This window comes from Crassostrea angulata, chromosome 10 (assembly GCF_025612915.1).
Source record: "Crassostrea angulata isolate pt1a10 chromosome 10, ASM2561291v2, whole genome shotgun sequence".
Classification (NCBI taxonomy): Eukaryota; Metazoa; Mollusca; class Bivalvia; order Ostreida; family Ostreidae; genus Magallana; species Magallana angulata.
The window spans coordinates 43432457-43457439 of record NC_069120.1 but is presented as its reverse complement, the minus strand read 5'-3'; the positions used below and the strand labels follow the sequence as shown (position 1 = coordinate 43457439).

The window sequence follows — 24983 nt, the reverse complement described above, 5'->3', positions numbered from 1 at the left end:
TTTTTATCGTTTAGAAGTAATAAAAACACGCCATTCTTTGATTTATTTCATTTTTTTTCTTTGAGATGGACATTTATATCCGTCCCATATTTACATGCTTCAGATTTGACAACTTCCGCTATTTTGATGTCCCGAAGCTAAGAATTTTGATAGTTTTTGAAAATTGGTCAGCTTATTGATGGTACGTTGGAAAAAGTGTGCGGTATTTACTTTAATATGATATATTTCCTCTTTTTAAAACGGTTTAAATGCAATCGAAAGCATTGTTTGCGAGGTTGTAAACACAAATTATAACGTCCCTTCCCCTCGTCTCTCTCTGGGTGGGGCACACATCTACTACAGGGAGTAAGGACGAGTAGGGACGCCCATGTTTATTTCTTACGATTGTTGATTTTATCAGTTTAACAGCTGTTTAATACAGAGTGAGATAAAGTTTTATTTACAACAGTGAATCATATTTGACAGATGATTTAAATTTGTAAATTTGTCAGGTGGTCATTCAACCAAAACATTACTGAAAAAATAGATATTGTTGGTATATATAACAATTAACATATGATCTTCCTGTTCAAATTTTGGCAAATTATTGCATAATACCATTGCTGTAAATATCTCCTTTATTATACCACATGGTATAAAAATAAATTTGTTTAAAGTTAACACAATTGAAATATGGTTAATAATACAGAGACATTTGATATTCATAAGTTAAAAGCTACTGTTAAAGCAAGTAATTTGTCAAATATAGCATGAAAAATTATCTTTCATTTTTATTATATGGACACTATTAACATTATTAAAGAGCAATAGAAAACATTGTATTTGAAATAATAACCAAGGGGTTTGTCATCTTTGCTAGCCAAGTTTTTCTGATCCGCACTGCGTCTCACAAACCCTTGGCATATCGTGCTATCAAAACTCGGGATTTTTTCCTTGGATTTTGATTGGGGTACTGAATCGTTTGACCAATCAAAAAAATGCAAAGCATATCTGATTTAATCCATGTTTTCTTACTGTTTATTAAACTTTATTCATGAGTGTCTCTAACATGAATAGCTCAAAACCCTGATTTATCTAGCCTTTCTGTTTGAGCCCTCATGATGCATGTATCATTAAATGGTGCAATAACAAGTACACCAGATTGTTTATCAACAGAGCCATGCAATTGTAGATTAAGGATTTACCAACTGTTTATTGCTCCTAGTCTTTCAACTTTCGAATGAATTCGATCTATATGTAACATTTTACATTGCTCGAATTTTTTAATACACTGGGCATTAAAACGTTTTTCCAACTTGTCAATATCAATGTCTACAGAGGCTGCCATTTCTGCTCCAGGTACGTTAAAGTACGGCATCTTTTATCACTTGACTGATTTAAAAATAGGATAGGAGATCATATAATGAAAAAAAATCCTGACTTTTGAAAGCATGATATGCCAAGGGTTTGAGAGAAGCGGTGCAGATCAGAAAACCTTAACTAGCGAAGATGGGGGTTTGTGTACAATGAAACAGCACGGTACATGTAACTTGCAATTTATTCTGATTGTATCATGAATTCATTACTGTTGGTTAATTGATACACTTATAAATGATAACCTTATTAATTTTAAAGGGAAAAATAAACGAACAGCTTGCTTTTAATTTAGCATAAATGAAAAATTAGATAGGCAGATCCAACTGTGCATGTTTCTACTGAATCTAATTGTGATCGTTTATTGTTATGGCTTCGTCTTTCAGACTGCCACTCCATAAAAAATAAATGTTTATACATGTATATACTGGGGCGTAAAATATTTTATTTTCATTCTGGTTGGTGCATCCATTTGGTAAATCAAGCTAAATTTATTATCATGTACCCATGTGTATTTACAATTTAGTTTATGCTGTGCCTGCCCCAACAGTCACACCATAAAACATAAAACTTTTTAATATATTGAATAATCCCTGTGCCATTTTTGATAATTAAAAGGATTATCAGTACTAAGAAGAAGGAACTCTGGTATATTTTTATTTTTGAATGAATGCAAATTAAGCTATATATAGCCCAAACTTGTTCTCATACCCACAAATTACTCCATAGAGCTTGTTTCACTAATTGCTGTAGATACAGATTTAGCTTTTCGGGAATATTTAGGTTGATAGGCTATAGAGCTGCAGTTCCTCGAATGCAAACAACCTGCCAAATATAGTACACAATAATGTGTGTTACATATGTAGTAACCTTACTTTCCAACTTGAACTGTTGAAATATTACATATCAAATAGTTCGTTAGATTATTTATGGCACTAGATGTTTTACTGTGTACAGGGAAAGATTCGCCCCCGTTTTTATTTTCGCCCCTTTCACCCTCGTCAGACTGGGCGAATTATAAGTTGCAAATAATATCTCTGTTAATACAACTGCATCTGGGCGAATTCAAGACGGGCGAAGCGGTTTACAAGTGTAAAAGAGCAAAAATTACATAGGGTGAAAATAACCCTGTATAAATTTTTCCTCAGGCTCTTTCATAAACACCACCAACTACTTTCATTGTGTAGTGGTCGACTTAGTGTAACTTCAGAATTATTGATTTTTCAAAGGTTTATATTTTACTTAATAGTATGCAGATACTTATTTTTGACTAAAATTGAAGGAAAGAAAAACAATGTATAGGTTCATTAGATTGACAATGTATTGTATACCAAATACATACTTGATGTTAATTGTTTAGCATTTAAATAAGAACATGTAATATGGTCTATTCTATTTGTCCAGGTACCAAAGCAATGATGATAATCATGATACTTCAATAAATGATACTATTATCTTTCATAGGTCATAACACCTGTTCCACGGATCTAAAAGGAGAAAATGTCTCTTATTGACAGTAAGTATAGATGTTGGATTCAAAAACATCTATTAGGCTTTGAAGCCATGAATGTATAATACTGTAAAGCAACTTTATTGGCTTGGACTTTATTTTACAATCTACCAGAAGTAAACTGGTTTGAAACAACTTGTTTTTGCCACCAAGCCTTAACATCCATGTTGTTATTACTTCTTTACAGCAAGGGCTGGTTTGCAGCCAAAAATATTTGCAATAATGCATGTGAATAAAAGTTGGTTAAAATTATAACCTTTGACCTTTGACCATGAATATATAATTATATCTATAATGTTTGACCTTTGACCTACAGGTACGGAGCAGGCTGTGGAGTATGTGGAGCACCTGCAGACTCGACTGTGGGACCAGGGCGACCACAGTATGGACGACGACCTGACCTCCCTCCTCGCCATGATGGAGAGCCCCTTGTTCCGTCAGATCCTCAATCTACAGGAGTCACTGCAGGAACTTAAACAGGTATGCTAAATCTTAGGTCAATCAGAAAAAAGGGAAGGGTAGGGGGTCACAAGTTATGGTGTTGTTTGTTATTTGATGATAAAGTTACCTGTGTTTTTACACAAAAAGATTCTTTGGTAACTAGTACATGTACTTGTATTGTGATTTTAAATGTAAAATGGATCAATCTCAAGTGATCCAAATTTTAAATGTATATTTAGCAAAAAATGCTTTTCCACAGTCACTTATTAATTAATAAAATGTCAATAGTGTATTGCATATGTACTCTATATATTCCTTTTCAAAGTAAGCACATGCATGTGTACTGCTATATGTTTTGCTTTCTTTATTTGTTAGACAATGGATGGTCAAGCTAAATTGAGTAGGTTTCGTTCTATTAATGAATATGGTATGCCTTTATAAGGGATTATTAATGATCAAACTGAATCACTGTTAAACAAAATCTGATTCAAGAAACCCAGTGAATAGTGCCTTAGGCATATAACTACTGTATTAAGAAGAAATATGTCAACATCTTTCAAGTTCACTGATTGAGGGGAAAAATTTGAAATAAGGTAGTCGATTTCTTGCAATGATAAAGTACATGTAAAGTCAACAACTTAGATCAGTATAAAAATCTGCAAAATCTATGCATATGAAATTAATTTTTTTGATACAATTACGTGATTGTATATTAAGTGGTCCATTGTCAGTCAATATTAAACCAAATACAGAGAAAGGTCCTTCCATACTGTCTCTAATCACAATGGCCATGAAAGTATACAACTGTGTATTTCAGGTCACTCAAACTTATCCAGTGACTGAGGACAACTTTGAAATCACTTACTCGGGTCAGTTGATTCTGAATATGCCCCCGAATGGTGTCCCTCCCAACCAGACCTTATCTGACAATGCAGCTGCATTTTCAAGTGAAGAAAACTTGAAGGCAATTGCCACCACCCCAGGTTACGATGAAGAGTTCCAGAAGACCATTGAACGAGTGGCCAAGGGGAGGGAGGTGGAGACGATCAAGCTGTTCAAACCTGAGAACATGAGCCTGGGGTTCAGTGTGGTGGGGCTGAAGGGCGAGAACAATGAGGAGACGGGGATTTTTGTCCAGGACATCCAGCCCGGGGGGATTGCAGCAAGGTCGGTAACTCTTGTGAATTTATCTCCTCTACTACTGCATGTATTTTAGGAATATTATTTATGGCAAGCTTTCTTTTTGGTATAAGTTAACAACTGATATTTCGAAGCTGATAATAAAAAATTCCCTCGTCCTTACTCAATTTTTAAAATTGTTTGATAATTAAAAATTTGTCTGTAAAGAACTGCCATACCATTATTAATCTTTTAGCCATGATTAAATATTGTTACCAGTACCCTTTGGGGGATAAAGAGAGTGGTTAGGGCTATGGTGTGGGGAATGTTTTATGATTATTACACTTGCAGAAATGTCATTACCTGGTATTCTAAATCCTCACCCTTGCAGTCTTGGATATTCCCGGTATACATGTTGAAACTTTATGTTGGTTTGAGACAATTATGGATTATTGCAGATAGAAATGGAATTTATTATCAACTCAATTTTATTTACATTGAAATTACTCTTTACTTTCTTTGATGGATTTTGACCAGTTTTGTGTGTGTGCTGAATCATGAAACTTTAACTTATTTTAAAAACACTTCAATGAGAAGAATTTGGGTACACAATGACATACTCATTACCGTACATGTACCGAAATAGTCAAGATATTTCATAATTCTATTATTAATAGGGCTGTAAAATCAGAAAAAGAGTTGTATGTGCAATGTAAAAAAAAAATTAACACACAATATCCTCATGCAGTCATAACATGTTTATTATTCTATTGACCTTGTGTAACAATGTGAGGTATTTTCTTCGGGCTAAAGAAACCCCAAGCCTCACTGAATAATGCATAGTCAACATGATTTATTGTTCATACAAATCCTAGAGAGTGACTCTTAATATCGTATCAGAGTCCAATGATGGTAATGCTTACAATTTGTTTAATGCTCTGAGTGTCATCAGGATTACAAAGATATTTTAATTTACCAATGGTTGCATTGGGTATTGTATTTAATTTGCTGAGTGATATTGTAAAACTGAAGCATAAATATTTTGTTTGCACCAAACAAATACTTGTACAGCATATGCCAGACTCATTTGAGGGGCATACGGCAGGATCATAAATGTTTCTTGACATCTGTTTTTTAGATCAAGCTCATCATTTGATTTTAAAGTAGGTAATAATTGGAAGTAATGTTTCATGAAAAGTCATAAAGCTATACCAAGCAGGATTAATGTGTTGTAACTATATAACACACAGCTTGCAAATTTTCATAGGTATTTTCAAATGTGGATCACCAGTAATAGCATATGCCAGTTTATTTTCAACAGTGGTTTTTTCATATCAAGCTCAAATAGGTTTTACACATTTTTGGGTTACAAAAATTTGATTTTTTAATATTAATAATGTGTTTATTCGGTGTGTTTTCATAGAGAAAACTTTCTCTTCTACATTTCCTCTATGATCATAATTCTTCCTGCAACCAAACCTTTCCAACTAATTTATAGGATAATATGACAATTCGAAATAAGGACTGGTTTATTCAGAAAATAAAAGCTTTGGTTGGTTAGAATCAGCTCTTGGAAAATGCGACCCATGGGGCCCCTTTAGTTTATTTATGTGATTGCTTATTATTGAAGATTGTGAAACACAGATCATTTGACTCTGGAAACCACAGAATGTTGGTAATACAATATGTCTGCTGTCTGCCAATGAATTCTGTGAATACTTGCTTCATGCTTCATTTATTCTCCAAATACCAGAGGTATGATAAATACATATGCAGCATCAATAGGGAGATACCTTGCATTTGGAGATCTGTTTTCCGCAATTGTCTTATCAGTGGAAATAGGTTATCCAGGCAGCAAAGTTTATTGTTATTATTTTTTTTTTTTATTATCTCTAACGGTTTTGTTAATAAATTTCTATGGACACAACCGCAATGATGGATATTAATTTTATGTCAAATACATCAGAGATCAAGGCCATATATACTGTATTGATTTTGCTCTGTCTGTCTTTTTGTTTGTCCTTCTGTCTGTGGCTTCCAGCAGACTTTTGAGCTATAGAAAATGTAGAAGAATGCCAAGACTTCATATGATGAATAATGAAAAAAAATGGCCGGGAAAGTTCAAGGTTATTAATCAAGTTCAAGGTCAAACTGAACACCAAAACGTAAACTAGTCACTGTAATTGGTGTGGCCATACTCTGGACATATTGTAATTTGTTTTTAATAAGGAAATTTTGTTGTGTGCTTTTTATTTCCACACAAAAATTATGAAACTTGAGAACAGTGAGAATATACAATATAAAAATCTAATAGGTTTATTGTTATCAGGAGAAACTTTTGATTTCACAGGATTAGATTAGCAAAGGACTGCTTAATGAAGGGGTCAAAATCTTATTGATTTATTAAGAATTTTTGTATTCATCATGTGGAAGTCCTCTCTGCTTAACATAAAACTGTTGCAGTATCCATGGATTGCCAAGGTCTAGTTTTCAACACAGTAGTACATGTTCACATGTTGGATATCAATTCATACAAATTGTCTCCCTCGTTTATTGGCACCAGGAGGTGGCGCTCATCACTAAATAGGAAATCAATATCAGTTTCCCTGTTATTGACAGTAGATCTGCCATCAGTTCAGGTCTGCTATCAGAAGTGAGCATGTTCAATATAAAGCCAGAATCTACCTTGCTATCTTAATGACATGGATTCGTAAATGCGTAAATTAGAAGAAGAAAAAAAGTGTTCTGGTCTCAGTCCAGTTCATGTTTCAGGACATTTATTGGGCAAAATATCTAGGGGGTTTGGTTTTTGTTATTTGGGCAGAAAACTGTTACATAATTCCTATTCTATTGGAGTAAAAAAAAATTCTGCCCATGACTCAAGTAATTTCCATCTCTTTGAGCAAATGAAATTTTAATCACTGAATGAGGAAGCCCTCCAAGCCAACAGAGTTCATTTGAAATAAATATTCAATATCTTATTAGTAATGTATTGTTAGATGGGAGAGAGCTTTAAAACATATTGATTATAAGTCTGATGAGAATTGAGTAGACATTTTTTCCCTGATAGTATATACAAACAAGCTGGGAACTGAGGAGAGAAAGAGAGAGGGATCGAGAGAGTGGCAAAGGAGTATCATTGTTTTCTGTGCCAAAGTATTGACTATTTAGCACCATCAGGAGAAGGATGCAAGAATTAAACTGTGTGCTTAAATATTGATAAAGTAGGAACATGCATGTTTACTGTATGTGGGTTTGACCACTATACAGTTTGTGTTTGGATATGTATTGATCAGAGCACACCACGTCTTCAAGCAAACAGTGTTTAGGAATGTCAGAAAATGTTGCATTTTTTCAAGAAGGGGCTCTTCAGACTAAAGTGTGTTGGGATTTAGTTGAAGTAGGAAGTCATTAATTAAATTTGTGATAATAGATCAAGAATTTTCCTCGGAAACACCTTCACTTGAGTGGTACACAAAGGGAAAAGAGAGGTTTCCAAAAATATCATTCACCGGCTTAAAAGATAAATATATACACCGGCTTACTGGGCTGTGTCCCCCCCCTAAGCTTCATTACTAGCAACGCATGCTCTTGGGAGTTAGGAGGAAAATCTCCACCGATTCTTTTATGAGGTGTCTCAGAAAAAAACCAAGAGCCTATCACCAGTGGAGATTGATAAGTCAGTTATTAATTTATTGTGTTAATGAGAAATCACAGTTCTCTCCATATTAAAACGACCACAATGCTAGCATGAAATCTAGAATTCCTAATGAAATTGATTGTTGTTTTAAAGGAGTATAACAATATTGTTCAGTGCCGATGCGAGCAGATATTTATGACAAAACCTCGGAGAAAAATGATATAGGCCGGATAACAGTGCTGCAATATGTTTATGTTTTGAAAAATCGGGATCCAGATTTGTGATCAGCAACAGACACCGTATATTGGGGAGATTTTTTCCGGTGAACATGTGGCCATTGGTGTGTTATCTGCAGTATAGATCAGAGGAATAAGGTTTCCCAGGTAAAAGATAAAATTGCAGATGAATTATTGATTGGCCTTTATACAAGTATGTTCTATCAGATCCAACAAGCCGGCTAACAAATTTTTATTGTAATTAAGATATAGCTCTAGATGGAGCTAAACTGTCTGCTTAGGGCTGTACATGATACCTAACATGTTTACCTTCTGCTATCTATAGTACTTTATCAACAAAAACACCTTTTAAGTTTTCATGACATAGCAAGCAGTTAGAAACTAATGGCAAGGTTTTGAAATCTTGCACCAGATGGTCACTATAAGTTAGCCATCATTGTTTGAGTAAAAGACCTGCATTTCTTCTACTTCTGCTAAATTGTCATATAGCTATATGAGTAATCCCTCGCCACCTGCATCCAATAATATTGAGAAAACAATATTTTGGCAGAATTTTTTTTGTGTGTTGGGATTAGCATGGAATACCTCCCGATGAGTCACAATGGAGTATAGGTACCTGATTTGTTTGTTTTCTCATATTGTGTTACCTGGCTGCTTCTATCAGAGCCAGAACAGAACTTGATACAGTATACACAGTCATGCCAAACACACTTTCTCTCTACATGTAGAAGGGGGCTGAGATTTCATGAAAATTCCATTACAAGGTAATCAGGGGATGCCAGATTCCATTTTATTTTTGTGAAGCCTGCAGTTTGTTCACCTAGTTCTGACATGGCATTAGATATTGATATTTTATGGATAACCCACTTAGGATACAAGTTTCTTTTTAATCAAATTCATCAAGAGAAGCTTAACCCGGCAAACCTCTTACTCTTGTGTGCTAAATCTCTCATTTATGAAATATCTTCGCATTATGTAAAAAAGAAGCTTTTCCATCTTTTCCATCTTTTGTCTTATATCTGCTAGGAAGAAAAATTCCAGACATTTAGAAAGACAGTCTGAACTTCAAAGTCAGCAACATTTGTATTGTGGTTATATTTGGTGCTTTTTCTAGACCTGCATTTATAAACCCATGTAAAGATAATATCGATATGCTAGCTTTGGAGAAGTTGAACTGGTAACCTTCTCATTTCTCTGCTTTGCCAACTATCCGGTCTTTCCTGGGCAATCTTTATGCAATTAAGAAATGTGGGGAAGGAACGGAAATAAGGGACTAGCCTTTCTTTTGTGCTGTTGATGATAAATTTGATGAGCAACTGACTGTCCGATTAGTTATTAATCAGACAATCGTAATTGCTGATCAGCCGGCCTGTCTGATTAGAATTTTACTAGCATTGATCTGTTTGTAAGCATGGAATAGCTGTCAATTTTTACATCTGCCTCCGAGGGGGCATTAAACTTGTTCACTCATTGCTTTCACTCTAACACAATGTGAACATGTACCAGTACATATATTGGTATATCTGATGAATGTGTGACCAAAATGTTTCGATTTGAAAGGATGTGTTAAAACAAAATTTTCATCAGAATATGCATAATCTGCATCAACATTCTTGATATTTGATATGTCGATTGAAATTTTCAAGGGATTCATAAGATACAAGATATGCATTGTTGAAATATATTGGAGAGAGAGAGAGAGAGAGAGAGAGAGAGAGAGAGAGAGAGAGAGAGAGAGAGAGAGAGAGAGAGAGAGAGAGAGAGAAACAGAGAGAGAGAGATTGATGAGAAAGAGAGAGAGATTAATGGCAAGGTTTCTTTTGAATGTACCTCCCCCTTTAGGTGTTGGATTGTATCATATTTAATTAAAAGGCTACGTTTAATCAATTACATATTTTATTACCTATTTATCTGATTCTTATTAATCCAACTACTTGGTCTGAGAATGCAGACAGCATACTTACAAGGTCTATCTTAGATTTCAGAAGGAGGTATTTTTTTAACTGATAAATTTTCAGTACATTTATCAATTTGAGGTGAAATAAACAGAAATCAACATATGTGATCTGCAACTTACAAGGAGGGGAGAATGTTTATTACACTTTAATCACACCAGTTCAATTGAGTAAATAATGCCATCTGTCTGAGAGAAAAGTTCAAAAGTTAATGATGATGGAAAAGATACTTCACAAGAGTGTATGTAAACCCAAGCTCTTTATCGCAGCCAAAGGGCAGGGGGAACAGAAGATGGGGCGTTACTATTAGATAAACACCATTCCCAACAAAGAGGGTAGGAAAGTGGTGGAACTTGATTACTTATTTATATATACTTCTGTACAACCTGTTGGTGTGTTAGTCAATGACTGAGGGAACATGTATACCTGACCCCTGGATCATCAATTATTAACTGCATAGATTATTTCTTGTGGTCTTTGCCTCTGAAGCAGATTTTTTAAGATGCATGTATGTACATTTAGAAGTATGAATTGAAGAAAATTGATATACTTGCATTTATTTCTAAATTGACAAGAATACGGAAATATGGAAATTTGTGGACCTCTAACTTTGGATTAACAGTATTCAATAAAAAAAAAATGTGTTCATGCAGTTCAAGATTTTATCTACTTGAAAAATCATTTAAACGAATTAAATTCATGTAATTTTCAAAAGAGTGAATTTCTAAGTGAAAAATCTAACTAAACAATGTATTTGCATGCTGCGTGTGATTAGCTGTGAAGAACTTACTGGAGATTTTTTATGGTTCTCTCGCATGCTATTCTATAATCTTAGATTGCTTTATAAGCAGAGCGGTTTTTTCACCCAATTTGGACCATCATTGGACCCATTATTCTCTGTACTATTAACAATTGTGAAGAAATGGTATGACATTTTTAATAACCTCAAGAATCATGTGTTTTTGTGATATTAGTAGCACCATTATCTGTGTGTGACATCACATATCAGGATGTTTAGGAGATGACAAGATGGCTGTTCCTTGTACACCACTGATATATGACACATTATTTGTCCTAGAGATTTATAATTACCAGGCATTATTAACACTGTCTACTGTGAAAATCATTAAAATTAACCAAGAACTCAAAGAAATCAATTAGGCCCTCTCCAAAGTTGATGTTTAAATAAATTTTTGCTGAAGTGTTTGCACTTATGAAATTGCCATCAAGAGTCATAAAAAACTACAATCTCTTTGTGTTAATTTTATTGTTTCGTAATCAATACATGTCCTAGTCTCCTTTTGTGTTTTGATTAGAATGCTGCCATACAAAAAGTGAAGTTGCAGTTCTGTAAAATATATAGATGTGCAAGATGTAATGAGAAAAAATATTTTTACCAACAATTACATGAAGAAACTATTCTATTCAGAAGTATATGTTCAAGCAATTCCGTATTCAAGAAACTTTGCCATCTTTTGGGGGCCATTTTTTGACTGCTTAACAGGTGAAAAAATAGGACCCAAAAAAATGTTCTTATTAGATTTGTTGAGAGCTGGGAATACAAAAGCTAATGATAAATAATTGACATTTATGTGTGTAGGTTTGCTTCCTCCTGGGTGTCATGTTCATTAATGTGTATTGTCGGATTGCCTGTGCTCCCAATGGCTGCAGCAGAGAGCCAGGGCTTGCTTGTGGAACCATTGTTAGAGATACATGTCAATAAACGAAGCTGCTTCGGCTAAACTTGGGCTTTTCTGTTAATTACTGCAGGCAGTATCGCTGAACCTGGTTTTTACACGACATTACTGCTGGTCCCAGTCCTTACTCTATAGGAAAGCAAGCTACGCAGCTTTTTATTTTTTGATCATCACCGTGTTTATTGAATTTTCATAAACTTGTTTGACTGTAAATGGTTTATGGTTGTGGTACGGGTCATTTGCTTCACAGAGTGTGGATGGGGGCCCCAATAGAGTGGTATATGGATAACTTTTATTATTTATTTAAAGAGAAAAAAATTGGAAACTTTTGTGAAAAAAGCATTTTCATACTGTTTAGATTTTGACTAGAATTCAGTTTTTTTCAGTGGATAATTTTGTTATTATCATTGAATTTGACCAGAATTTGACTTTTTTACAGTCAAGTACATAAAGATCAGCGGAATCAAGCAAAAACAATAATGACTGTACTGAGTATAGCTATATGCTAGAGCTATGTGAGTCATCTTGGTGCCATTTTGAAGTTACAGCGTTAATGTCATTTATTTCTTGTCAGAGTAGTTGTATTGATACTGATAATATGGAAGATATGTCTTCTTGTCTCGAGGCAATTATTAGAACAACATCACAGCAACATAGGACATTGTTTGTTTAGTTCTTGTATTAATTCTGATAATAAGCTTTTACCATACATCAATAAAATCCCGTTTTTCAAAAATATCGGGATTTCAATTAATTAATTTCTTGTACTCTGTATTTATATTGGTACAAGGTAAACAAAAATGTCTGCCATTGAATGGATCTTTTCTCTTGAGATGGAATTCATATTCAGATTTTATTACTGTCTAGCGTTTATGGTCTCGACATTATTGTGTGTGTTCAAGAGTACATATGCAAGCAATGGTGTATTGGCGGTGGGTACCAGTAGATTTAAGCATTGCAGCTGTGACATAACAGAGGAATCTGTCATGTTATGCAAATCAATATCACAAGCTAAGAGAACATTTAGATTCCAATTTCTTCTATTATTGGTATAAAAGCAAAATCTGAACAGGGAAAAAAACTGTCATTGATTCCTCTTAAGGGAGCCATTTCTTGGATAATGTTGGACATGAATCTGTGTGATGTATGGGCAAGTTCCCCCTAGGTTAGCTACGGTAGATCTCGGTGTGTCATCACCGGGCTCAAACAGCTGTAATCTCTGGAAGATGATACCAACACTATTATAGAAGTGTGGCATATAATCACAATCAAATTATCGCCAGCATCCATTTTTTTTTTTTTTTTTTTGCAAATGAAAAGTGGTTTTTAATAAATTCCATTGTATTATTTTAACCTTGACTAAAGCCTCACAAGTTTGACCTTTTTGTGATCAGAATTACTGGCGTTTATGATTTCCATGCACATTACAAATAATCTGCACTCTGCCTGCAAGGTTATGGGGATGATTATCCTTTAAAGTGTGATAAATACAATTGACGCTTCAATAGAGAATGCTTAGATATATTTCTTCTTTTGATAAAATGCATCGCTGTATGTCTGTTATGTCTGTATCCAAACCTTGGAAAATTATGGGTTTTTCTTATTAAGTACAGGGCAACCCAAGACTAGATGCATTCATAATGCTATCTAGAAAATTTTCAATGTCTCATTTTGCTATGTAAAGAGAACAAAAATATAAATTTTATTTGGGATTTAAAGAGGGTATTGCAGGACTAGATGCATTCACATGAGTTTTGCCGTCAATGTCATTTTGTTATGCAAGTGGGGGTTAATACTAAAATTTTGGTCTTTTTTCAAGTATTTCTTTTATTTTTGCAGGGATGGCCGTTTGCGAGAACAAGACCAGATTCTGGCCATAGATGGTCAGCCTTTAGACATCTCACACCAGGAGGCGATTCGAATTCTACAGAGTGCGCGGGGACTCGTGGTGCTCATCATTGCACGCGGTTACCAGTCGCCACAGTTCGAGCCTCCACAGCTTGTCAATGAGCCTGTTCAGGGTTCTGCTCCAAATGTTCAAGCAGAGGTTCAGTCAGAAATGGTGGTAAGTATCACATTATGTTTCATTTAAAATCAAGTTAAAAACCTTTTATGTTACTCAACATGCATCATTTTCAGCAATTTGAAGTGCAAAGAATCTATATAAGATATGCAATCCCTAGAAATATTTGGCTCTCTGTTGCATAGCATTTTAGCAGCCAAAGGAGAGTTGGCTTGAGATTGACTAGTAATTGTATTGGACACATCCATGATAGGGACATGTACATGGAAAGTATGTCTAGATCTTGGAGCATGGGATTAGGATTGTAGAGAATGCTCTTGTATCACAGTTTGCAGAATTTGGTACACGTGTAGCTGTCCAAAATAATTTCATATTTGGCATCACATGTTATGAACACATAACACAGGTCTGTTTTGAATAATGCTTTGTGATAAATACAGTATAAGAGACAACACTCAAAGAATTCTGAGAACATTTTGCCTATTCTTTATATAGGACATATATTGTACAGAAGAAGCATGTTTAATAGCACTGCAGTAATGATAATAAGATTATGTAAGATTATAATTCTTAATTGTTCTGTAATGGTACCTTGCATTGAAAATAGGAGACAATTAAATTACGGTACCTGAATATGTCTGTGTATTAAAGTATTATGAATGTACAGTAAAATATTAATTTGGATGATTCGATCCATTTCCATTTTCATACAATGTTAGTGGGCTTAAGTTGATTGTAACAATGTTTTTCCATGCACCATTGTCCCTTAGCCCCTTTAGAATAGAATACAGTTCGACATAATATAGACAGAATTCTAAACCTTCGTAGTTCATGACCATTGTGTTCATTCAAATAAACCGGGAGGATATTGAAAGGGAAAGTGGGTGTATATTTTTAATTATACAGCAATTATGATTAAACATGATCAACAGACTAAGGAGTTTCTCGTAAGCATGTGGGGCAAAGTGTGTAGGTACAATTCTTTGGAAACAATAGAGAAGTCTTAGGGTGCTTCACTCACAATTTCTTAATGAACTTGCAAATGAAAAAAAAGAAAACATGTTGATGGGATATATACAATAGAGATTTCAATATTCCTGGTGTTAGATACCTAAGTTTTGCAAAAAGTTCAGAGGATGTAAGAAAAAGTCAAGTTAGTTGGAACAAAGTGTGATTTATATAGAATACATTTGCAGAAATGACATATATAGATTAACAATTGACTTTTTTTATTAAAGAAATATAAAATTAAATTAATTTATGGGTGTTGAACCTTTAAATAATTTTATTCAAATGGATAAATCATACATGTTTATGTTTCAATTTGATCTACTTACGATGAAAACTGAACTATTATCTCAAATAAAACGTGAATGTAAATGTACATTATTGATATTCAGTAATGATCGAAATAAAAAGTTTTTGGAACATGTTCCAAAGTTGAGTCTAATTTATATCATATATGGCTCTTACAGTCTGCTATCTTTAGCAGATATATTTGTTAGACTGTACGGTCCATCTTTATATGGCGCATAATAACCAGGCTTTGACATCGCCTCGTCTCCCATTGCCGTTGCCTGTGATTGCATGGCGATGAACCTAGTATCGTTTTTCATAAAATCTCCAGACGGTTTTTAAGACCTAATGAAGCCCGGGCTCGGTAACACGATAAGCTGAAGTATAATCTGACGGGTCTGATAAAGTTAGTGTCAGCCTTTCTAGCAGGGAAATCCAGAGAAATGAGAAAGCCCACTGGTCAGACCTTAAGGATTTTTTTAGCGTATCTCTGTGCTGAGGGAGACTCTTAGAATCAAAATCATCAAATTCCATGGGTTTTTTTTGTGCCATTAGAAGCAAACAGAAATATATATATATAAGGAATCATTCTTTGAGTATTATGAGGTGATAATTTTGGTCGGGGCGTGATCAAATCCAATAAAACCCAAAGGGCTTTATAATAGATTTGATCACGCCCCGACCGAAATTATCACCTCATAATATTCAAAGAATGATTCCTTATTACTTATATTTATATAATTTTAAAGCATCTTACGATTAAATATTTAAATATAAATAAGCAAACCCCGCTGGCGCCTCAATTTGGCTTTATGAGTTATATAGTACAAAATCGATATGTAGTGTTATCACAGGCAAAGACACAGGAAAATGTAAATATATATAAATAAACCAAGTTCTCTGTGATTCTTGTGAGTAAGAAACTCACAGTACTGTGTACTGAGCCAGACAAATGCTTTTACTTATTTGTCCCTAGTGTGTGCTACAAAAGCAGTGACACAGTATAATTGGCGCACAAAGAAAATGAAAGCTGGTCATGGAAAGAGTGGAAAACCTGAAGTCAAAAAGTCAATGAACTCTGTACTATAACTTGGTTCTTCTCCTCCTTCAAAATTCTCACGAAGGTCTTTTTGAAAACAAGGTTAACATTTCATCTTCTTCAAATACTTAAAAATTCATATGAGATTGAATGCAATATTTTTTTCAGTAAACAAACAATGCATAAAATGCCTAGTGACCCCCTACTTTATAGCAACCCCTTCTTTGATTATTTTGTCTATATAAGAATAATAATTTCCCTTTTGTCTGGATGGCCCTATAACAAAAAACACAAGCTACTTGTCTAGCTAACACAGGTATTGTGTTAACATACCATAAATTTAAAACAAAATCTCCAATTTTTTTTTGAGAAAGAAGGAAGTGAACATAACATTTATAATATGCACTGAAATAACATAAAGATATATAATGACCATAATTTTGGTTAACTAATAACTCAGATGAATTTAAATTTGTTTTGTCAAGAAATTAGTTATAAATTCCAAATGTTTGCCTTTTTCTAAGCACCAAAGGCACCAAACAGGAAGAAAAATACATGTACTGTAAATTTAGACAAATTGTATAGTATTCATTTTAATGTACTAAAATGTTTTGATTCATAATGAAAATCTGCAATATTTACCACTGCTTTCCAAATAGAATATGTAAATGTGTCTCCTATTTCTTTTACTATAGTTAAATACTGAGTGGACTCAGATTGAAGTCATAGATTTGGAAAACGATGGATCAGGGCTAGGATTCGGGATCTTCGGGGGACGCAGCTCAGGTGTCATTGTCAAGACCATATTACCGGGAGGGGTGGCATGCAGGGTAAGTCATTAGGGCTAGCACTGGCCAGAAAGCCATGATTGCAGTTTTACTAAAATCCTTTATAGGCTGATCTATGTTTTATACAGCTGCAAATTGTTTTGTTTGAAACCATATAAAAATTCAAGCAAAGAGCGGGACTTCTGCATATGTTAATCCCCACTTCCTGTTCTGTGACAAAATTTCAATAGGTATTGATTTCTTGCAACAGCGTAATTTTATATTGTAAATGCTAGATAGGGCAATCAGTTGAAATTGTAGCACCTTTTTAGTACTGCCATTTGTTGACAATTTAAACTTTAAAAAGTAGTTTATTTCTATTCCTAAACTGTATATACACTTATTTTGTGATGATCAAATGTTAACTTTTTTGGCGTTCACTTTTACATTGCCAAAAAAATGTCAGGTATTATTTGCCATCAAAATCTTTTCAAATTATGAGAAAAATACTTATTTGCCCAAAAAAAAAGGTTACAAATATACTCATTTCGCAAGTTTTGTGATAGATAAAAAATCCTTTTCTTTGGCATTTTGGATCCAAAGTTGAGATTTCAAGAAGCAAAAAAAAATTTTTGATATCAGTTCCTGGCACTTGAGTTTTGATTCTTCTAGTTATACAATTTGAAAATCAGAAAGAATCTATTTGCAAAAAATATACAAACTAAAATTGGTTCAGACATCTTCCAATGAGATGGAAGATGAGATACAGTGATTCAGAAATGAATAACTCATCAGAATTTAAAGACCCGAATTTGGTGATTGCCAAATGAAGGAACAAGTATTTCCATAAATTGATTACCACTTCTGACCCCTATATCAAATCCCCCTGATCCTTCACAGTGAATTTTGTAGATTCCTTGTGATTAATTCCCCATCACAGCCAAGTAAAGGGATCTTCAGAGGCAAATTATAGCTTCTAACACCCCATTTTAGACCACTCTCAGAATAAATGATACTCTGCATTTTTTTTCCTATCCTGGAGCCTCGAGAATCAATGGTGATCGGGTCTGCTGAGATTGCTTAAAGCAAACTTAATAGAATTTCCTGTGCCTGGGAGGAATTGTTTTCATCAAGTCATGGATGTTACTTGTAAGGCAACAATTGCGTTTTGGTCTTGTCCCGTTGTCAGAGGATGTCAGTTACGCAGCTTCTCAAAAACTCGTTAGTGGCGGTTTAATTCTTATGCCAGAAAGCTTTAAGGGCCAACTGCCACAATAGATTTAAGCTTTAACTTTTCACGTTTACTATTGACCTTTTCAGTGTCTGCCAATTTTGGATTTTTCTTAACTGCCATTGTTTTATGTCTGAGAGCACCCAGAGAAACTTTGCTGAATTTTTTTAAATTTTGAGTCTGTTTTAAATACAGGGAAACAGTGATGATATGTTGATGTGTTTTATTTTAGAATATTTCATGCAATAACTTAAAAGAGAAAACTATTGCATTTTAACTTCCTCCACAGCAAACCAAGAATCATGACGAGGCTTTATTTTATGAAAGAAAAAAATGATAAATGTAAAACCTTTAAACAAAAAAAAAAAATTATCCATATTCATAGCCCAGTTGTAATTAAATCTTGGTTCTGTTTGATTAAATATGGGATTCTTCTGCTGGACAAGAATAAATTAATTGATAATACAGCACTACAAACATTAAAGCATATTAAGAATCTACATCAACATGGTCAGATTTCATTCTTTTTACCAGAGGCTAAAAATTAGTCATAAAAATTCTAACTCGTATTTTCAAACCTTTTTAGCTCACCTGAGCCAAAGGCTCAAGTAAGCTTTTCTTGTCAAATTGTTGTCGTCTGTCGTTTTTCATGGATTTGTTGTCATAAACTATTCACATTTTCATCTTTATCTTCAGAACCCCTGTGCCAATTTCAACTAAACTTTACACAAAGCGTCCTTGGGTAAAAGGGATTTTATTTGGTTCAAATGAAAGGCCATGCTCTCTTTTAAGGGAAGATAATTTAAGTTATTGAAAATTTGTCTGCATTTTTAAAAAAAAAGTGTATTGTAAGAAACACAAGTGTAAATTCAAGTTTGGTCAAATCATGATCCCCAGGAGTAGGATGAGGCCACAATGGGAGGTTAATTTTTGAGATAGAAGAAAATTGCATATATTTATTGTGGTACAGTAAAAATAATTCCCTGCGTATCTTTTCAATGTCAGTTCTGTAATGATAATAAGGATGATTTTTTTTTACAGAATGGACAACTTCATAGTGGTGACCACATTCTGCAGATAGGCGATGTGAATGTGCGTGGTATGAGCTCCGAGCAAGTGGCTGCCGTTTTACGACAGTCAGGCCGAGAGGTACGGCTGATCGTGGCCCGACCCGTCAACGAACCCTCAGCTTACCCCACCCCTCACGCCCCTGTGGTTCCCACTCACCAGTTAGATGAACACCTGCAGCAGATAAATGCCTTGCTCCATGGAGAGCAAATAAACCAGCACATGGCTGACGAGTTAGCAGCAGGAATGATCCAAGTCCACATGGTAATATCTGAGATTCATTTTAGAAAAGAAATTTGAACCAAATATTGGACAAATATTTGACATTTCTCAGCAACCTTTATTTGCCTATATTTGAATTTTTACGCAGATCTGAAAAAAACTGCCCCGTTAGTTTTTCCCAAAAAATTTTTTATACAAGACAATCACTGTAATTGACATTTTGCAACTGTGACAACTTCAGTGGAGTTTGTATTAGCAATTCAAATGAAAGTCTAGTAGACTTGATCTTTATGTATGAAAATAAAGAGAATAAACTCTATCAGTATTTCTATACATGTATTAGACACATAATTATGGAGGTGTTACATGTGCAATTTTCATTTCAAAAGTCTCGCTGTTTTGAAACCATAAGTAACTGTCAGTTTGAAGGTGGTTGATGATGAAGTGTTTCACACATTCATACCCACTCACACGAACCAAGACAATTCATTTCTTCAGACGGACTAATCATGTAAACACACATGAAATCTGTCAGTAATCATTGTTTCTGCTGAATGTAATTACTTTTATGCATGCTTCAACACATCCACTGATTATCAACAGATTGGTATTAATGCTCCTCTGATGTCGAGGGAAACAGTGGATCCATAAAGTTGGATTTATATCATATCATAACTAGGTGTAGTAAAATATGGAGGCATGAAACGAAGCTCAGTTACCTGTTAATGAATTAATGAAGAGCAAGGTCAGGTCATAGGTCAAAGGTCAACCTTTTCTCTTAGGAAAACAGAGAAAAACTGTTGAACACTGCTGTGTACCTGGGCAATGAAAAAAAATAGGAAATACTACTATTTACTGAGTAAATAAAAGCTAAAATGTGACATGCATTGTCTTTGCAATCATGAACAGCTGAGACAGATACGATATTTCAATTCTTAATGCTTTGTTGTGTTTGGTTTTTAGCAGCCTGGTTACAATGATGTAGGAGCAGACTATCCAGAAGTGGAGTACTTTGATGTCACGCTCATGAAGGACAGCCAGGGTCTGGGTATCACCATAGCGGGCTACGTGGGCAAGGACAATACACCAGGTAGATTGATGGTTGGACTTGGTTTGGCTGGGTATTGGTTGGTGCTTGCATTAGCTGTGAAGTTTCGAGTCACGAATATAGATAGAAGTTCCTATATGTCTGACACACCATCACATTTGAGTCATTTTTATCCATACACCCCTTTGTGTACTGTAGACTCCTAATTAAACATGAGGAATTAATATCCACATAGAATTGCACGAACAACCCTTTGCTCATTTAAGAATCTCATTATTTTTTTCTGGCAGTTACGAACTAATTAAAATTATAACAACCGGTTGGTGCTTATGAATTTATGTTTTTGCGGTTTGGTACAACATGGCTATATTATGGTTGTTTTGCGTAAAATAAGGAATATACAGTATATCTTTAAACATATAAAAATGTATTTTTATTCACACGAAAGATGGAGGATTACTGATGTTGTTCTTGCTTCATTGCAACTGTCTCACACGAAAAGTACAAATTGCATTCTCAATCAAAGCCACAGGTTTTGTTGACAGTCATAATAAGTCATATTTATTGCTATCGGTTGCTTTTTTATACTGCAGCAGATGTATCAAACTCTATCTTGAGTACTTTAGTTGTTGGCCTTTTCTAACCATTGTTTATTCAGGCCTTTAGCCAGGGCAGAAAAGTGAAGAATTTCCCCTTCAGGAATGTAAGGGAGAAAAAAAAAAACAATTCGTGTCAAGTCTTAGGTCATCAATCAAGCCGACCAATTATTTGTTAATTGTGTATACTTAAGAGTATTGATTTTCTCCCCCTCTCACCTATACAACATGCTACCTTATTTGTTCCTGCTATGACTTTGACTGGATCCCAGCTGCTGCATTCCGTGGTCCTCACGAACACACGATTACCTTATAAGGCAAACACTCTATTGACTCAAATTTCAACTTCAAATTTTAGTACATTTACCATACTTTCAATATTAGAAGAAAAAAACCACCAATATATATGTTCTTTTGAATGCTATATATGTACCACAATATTACAATGATTTAAAAAAAATAAAAAACCAAAAGGTTAGCATATCTCAAAAATATGTGTTCTGGATAAACCATAAGATTTTATTTCTTTATGTATTAGTTTGGAAAATTGCAAAATCCAACTCTTATTCCCTTTCAGATGATCTTTGTGGAATTTTCGTGAAAAGTGTGGCGGACTGCAGTGCAGCTGCTAAAGATGGCAGGATTCAAGTCAACGATCAAATAATAAAGGTAATGAGTGACTTTTTTTGTTTTATCTTTTCCGTAAAGTGCAAGGCATGAAAAGAACAGATAGGTCATAATACTGGAGCAATACAAATATTTGAATACCGGTATGTATATTCAGATGTAAAACTATGTTCAAATATTTGATCTTTCCTAGCACCTTAGTACATTATATTGAGCTGTACAGCGCATGTGACTGTTTAAAATAACCATATATGCATACATCAAAATAACAATCAATTACCAGAATGTGAATTGATCAATTTCACTAATTTAGGGTATGAAGAATTGGTAACACACACAAATTAGTACCGTACATGTACAGACAGATGTGTCCTATAGAGATGCATATTGAAATACAAATGAATCAGTCACATACTGGTGTTTGGTAATTCTTTCAATTCTGCTTCATATTAATTCTACACCCTTGTCTTAAAAGTTGCATCACTTGAAACTTGTGTTTAAAATGGTTCTCATTTTCAAAAAATTTTTTTGTTTTATGATGAGTTGCATTTGTGGACTGATTTTCAGTATAGACGTGAGACTGCTCATTTGTATGAACATCAGCTTAGAAAGGAAATCAGACTGTTGGGCTTCTTATCTGCTGCAGACAGGCTGATGGCCTTCATTGATTAAAATATTTTAATTCACTTTGAATTGAAGCAAATGATAAAACCATTAACTGTAGCAGTGTGCACATTGTGTTTCTTAATTATTCATTTTCGAAGTCAATTGCCCGAAAACAGGCTTGACATGGTTATGGCGGTAGACTATTTAAAGGTTGACCAGGCAGGAAGATGAGGTTTTAAAGGCATGGTAATGAAATTTTGTAGTTTACATCGAAAAGCCATCTACCAATTTATTGTGGGTCTGCCCGAAGACACGACATTTTAAAAGATTTCTCCTTCCGTGAGTGATGATTAGTGCACATTTTGCCTGGAGGTGTTAATTAACTATTCAGGTGCTAAATTATGTAGGAGATGTGCATCAGTGTGTTATTTCTTCGGCTCTATTTGCTATATTTCATTTATGAAGTATATGTATTCGAGAGAGTTAAAATCTCGACCCCTCAATGATGAAGCTGTTTGCAATCAGCGGTAAAATAAAATGCATGCTGGGCTCGTCAGAGGTAGTTAATTTTAGAATTGTCAATAAAAGATAAATTGCTAATGTCGTTATGGCATAATGAGAACCTATAGAAGTGATATCAATCAATATTTTGAGCATAAAATTTTAATTAAACCGAAATTGATAAAACTGAAAGCAGTATGAGCCCATTCCAGGGTATAAATAAAACTCTACTCAAAACTTCAATTTCATAATCACCTTTCTCGTTTACAAAAACCAATTGGGTTTCTAAAGCTCGGAACACATTTACATTGCATCATTTGTTATTCATTGAATGATGTAATATCATTTCTTTGCAGGAAAGTTTTGACATTTTCACAGATTTTTTTTCTGCACAAGTAGAATTTGATTTGTTAGAATGAAACATATGAACTCGGATTGAAGTATAGCTTATGGATTTAGAATAGTTCACATACACCTAGCGATTCATTTCCCTAGGAGTTCATAATCTAACAGAATTCTTTTTCCAAGTGTTTGAATTTTAAGGTGGTAATGGTCACTTTGAGGTATTAATGTAAATGAAAGTCCATCATATTCAAAATGTAATCACCAAATTCACCATTTTGGAATAAATGTTTTCGTATTCTACAATATTTGGCTTTTATATTCATTTCTTTTAAATTTCAGAAAGGTTGACATTGTACAATATAAAACCCCTTTAGGTTTCAGATTTAAGCCTGAATCTATAATACATGTACCTTAATTGCACTGCCATATTTGAGATTAAAGAATGAGAAAGAAATATATAAAGTTTAAGTTAATTTTCTTTGTTGTTTATTTCATGTTATTATTTTTGTCGAAAGAAAGTATTTTAAATTCTTTAAAATCCATATACAATGATTTAAGAATGTTTAATCATAAATTATGAATGGATTTCAACAAATATTGGTTCTAGAAAATATCCAACACCTGAATAGAAATATTTTCATGAAAATGAAAGATTTCACTTTGCTTCGAGTTTCATTAAAGGTGTTCATGACAAAAACACTGCCCCTTCTATTAATAGGTGGACAACCAGCCTCTACATGGATTCACCAATCACCAGGCAGTGGAAGTTCTCCGTAACACGGGACAAATGGTCCATCTTCAGCTGGCCAGGTTCCAACATGGTCCCAAGTACGAGAAGCTACAGCAGTACCTAGGTTAGTTTTATACCATGTACCCATGGTCTCTTAAGTAAGAGAAACTCTAGCAGTACCTTGGCTAGTTTTATATCATGTACTCTTGGTCTCTAAAGCAAGAGAAACTCTAGCAGTGCCTAGGTTAGTTTTATATCATGTACTCTTGGTCTCTTAAGTAAGAGAAAATCTAGCAGTACTTAGGTTTGTTTTATACCATGTACTCTTGGTCTCAAACTCTAGAAGTACTTACGTTTGTTTTATACCATGTACTCTTGGTCTCTTAAGTAAGAGAAACTCTAGAAGTACTTACGTTTGTTTTATACCATGTCCCATGGGGAAACTATAACAATACTTATATTAAATGATTGTTTTATATTATATATTACACAGGAGTACCTAGTTTAGTGTTATATTATGTATCTCAGAACAGTTTTTAATTAGCAATGGAGTTTAATTATTCCTTTCTGCTAAAGTGAAGGCAACTGCTCCACCTGAGGGGTGATTTGCTAAATTGAGGTAGGTACAAGAGGAATCATCCCCTCTTTAAAAGTATTGGATGCAGGACCCTGGGGGCCAATATTATTAATGATTTTGAAAAATGAATTAAGAAATCCTGACCACTTTCTGATGAGCAAACTGTTCAGTTTCAGTTTGACCTTTGATTTTAGATGCTAGAGGTGATCAATAATTTAGGGTGAGAACCTAGTAAGCTGCAAGAACTTGTGTTCAAACCCTTTGTATATTATATATACAATAAAAGATGTTCAAACCAGAGGAAATCATGTTAATTGAGATAAAGATATTCGAGATATTCAAGTAAAATGTTTGTA

The 24983-nt window shown here is 34.2% G+C and overlaps 1 protein-coding gene across 11 annotated transcripts in view; it reads left to right on the top strand.

Annotated features, from left to right (window-relative positions):
* The first annotated feature begins 83 nt into the window (after positions 1 to 83).
* LOC128164997 (multiple PDZ domain protein-like) overlaps positions 84 to 24983 on the top strand; it is a 65962-nt gene continuing 41062 nt past the window's right edge. For 9 of the 11 annotated variants that reach the window (XM_052829177.1, XM_052829176.1, XM_052829172.1 and 6 more), the window contains exons 1-10: positions 84 to 181; positions 2818 to 2869; positions 3180 to 3343; positions 4122 to 4471; positions 13791 to 14016; positions 17005 to 17139; positions 19349 to 19639; positions 20561 to 20687; positions 21819 to 21910; positions 24039 to 24174. In XM_052829177.1, the coding sequence (XP_052685137.1) occupies positions 2854 to 2869; positions 3180 to 3343; positions 4122 to 4471; positions 13791 to 14016; positions 17005 to 17139; positions 19349 to 19639; positions 20561 to 20687; positions 21819 to 21910; positions 24039 to 24174 (1537 nt within the window). In that variant the 5' untranslated portion in view covers positions 84 to 181; positions 2818 to 2853. Of the gene's footprint in view, positions 182 to 2817; positions 2870 to 3179; positions 3344 to 4121; positions 4472 to 7496; positions 8447 to 13790; positions 14017 to 17004; positions 17140 to 19348; positions 19640 to 20560; positions 20688 to 21818; positions 21911 to 24038; positions 24175 to 24983 lie in introns of those variants that run through there. The other 2 variants (XM_052829167.1, XM_052829175.1) reach the window with 2 other exon arrangements.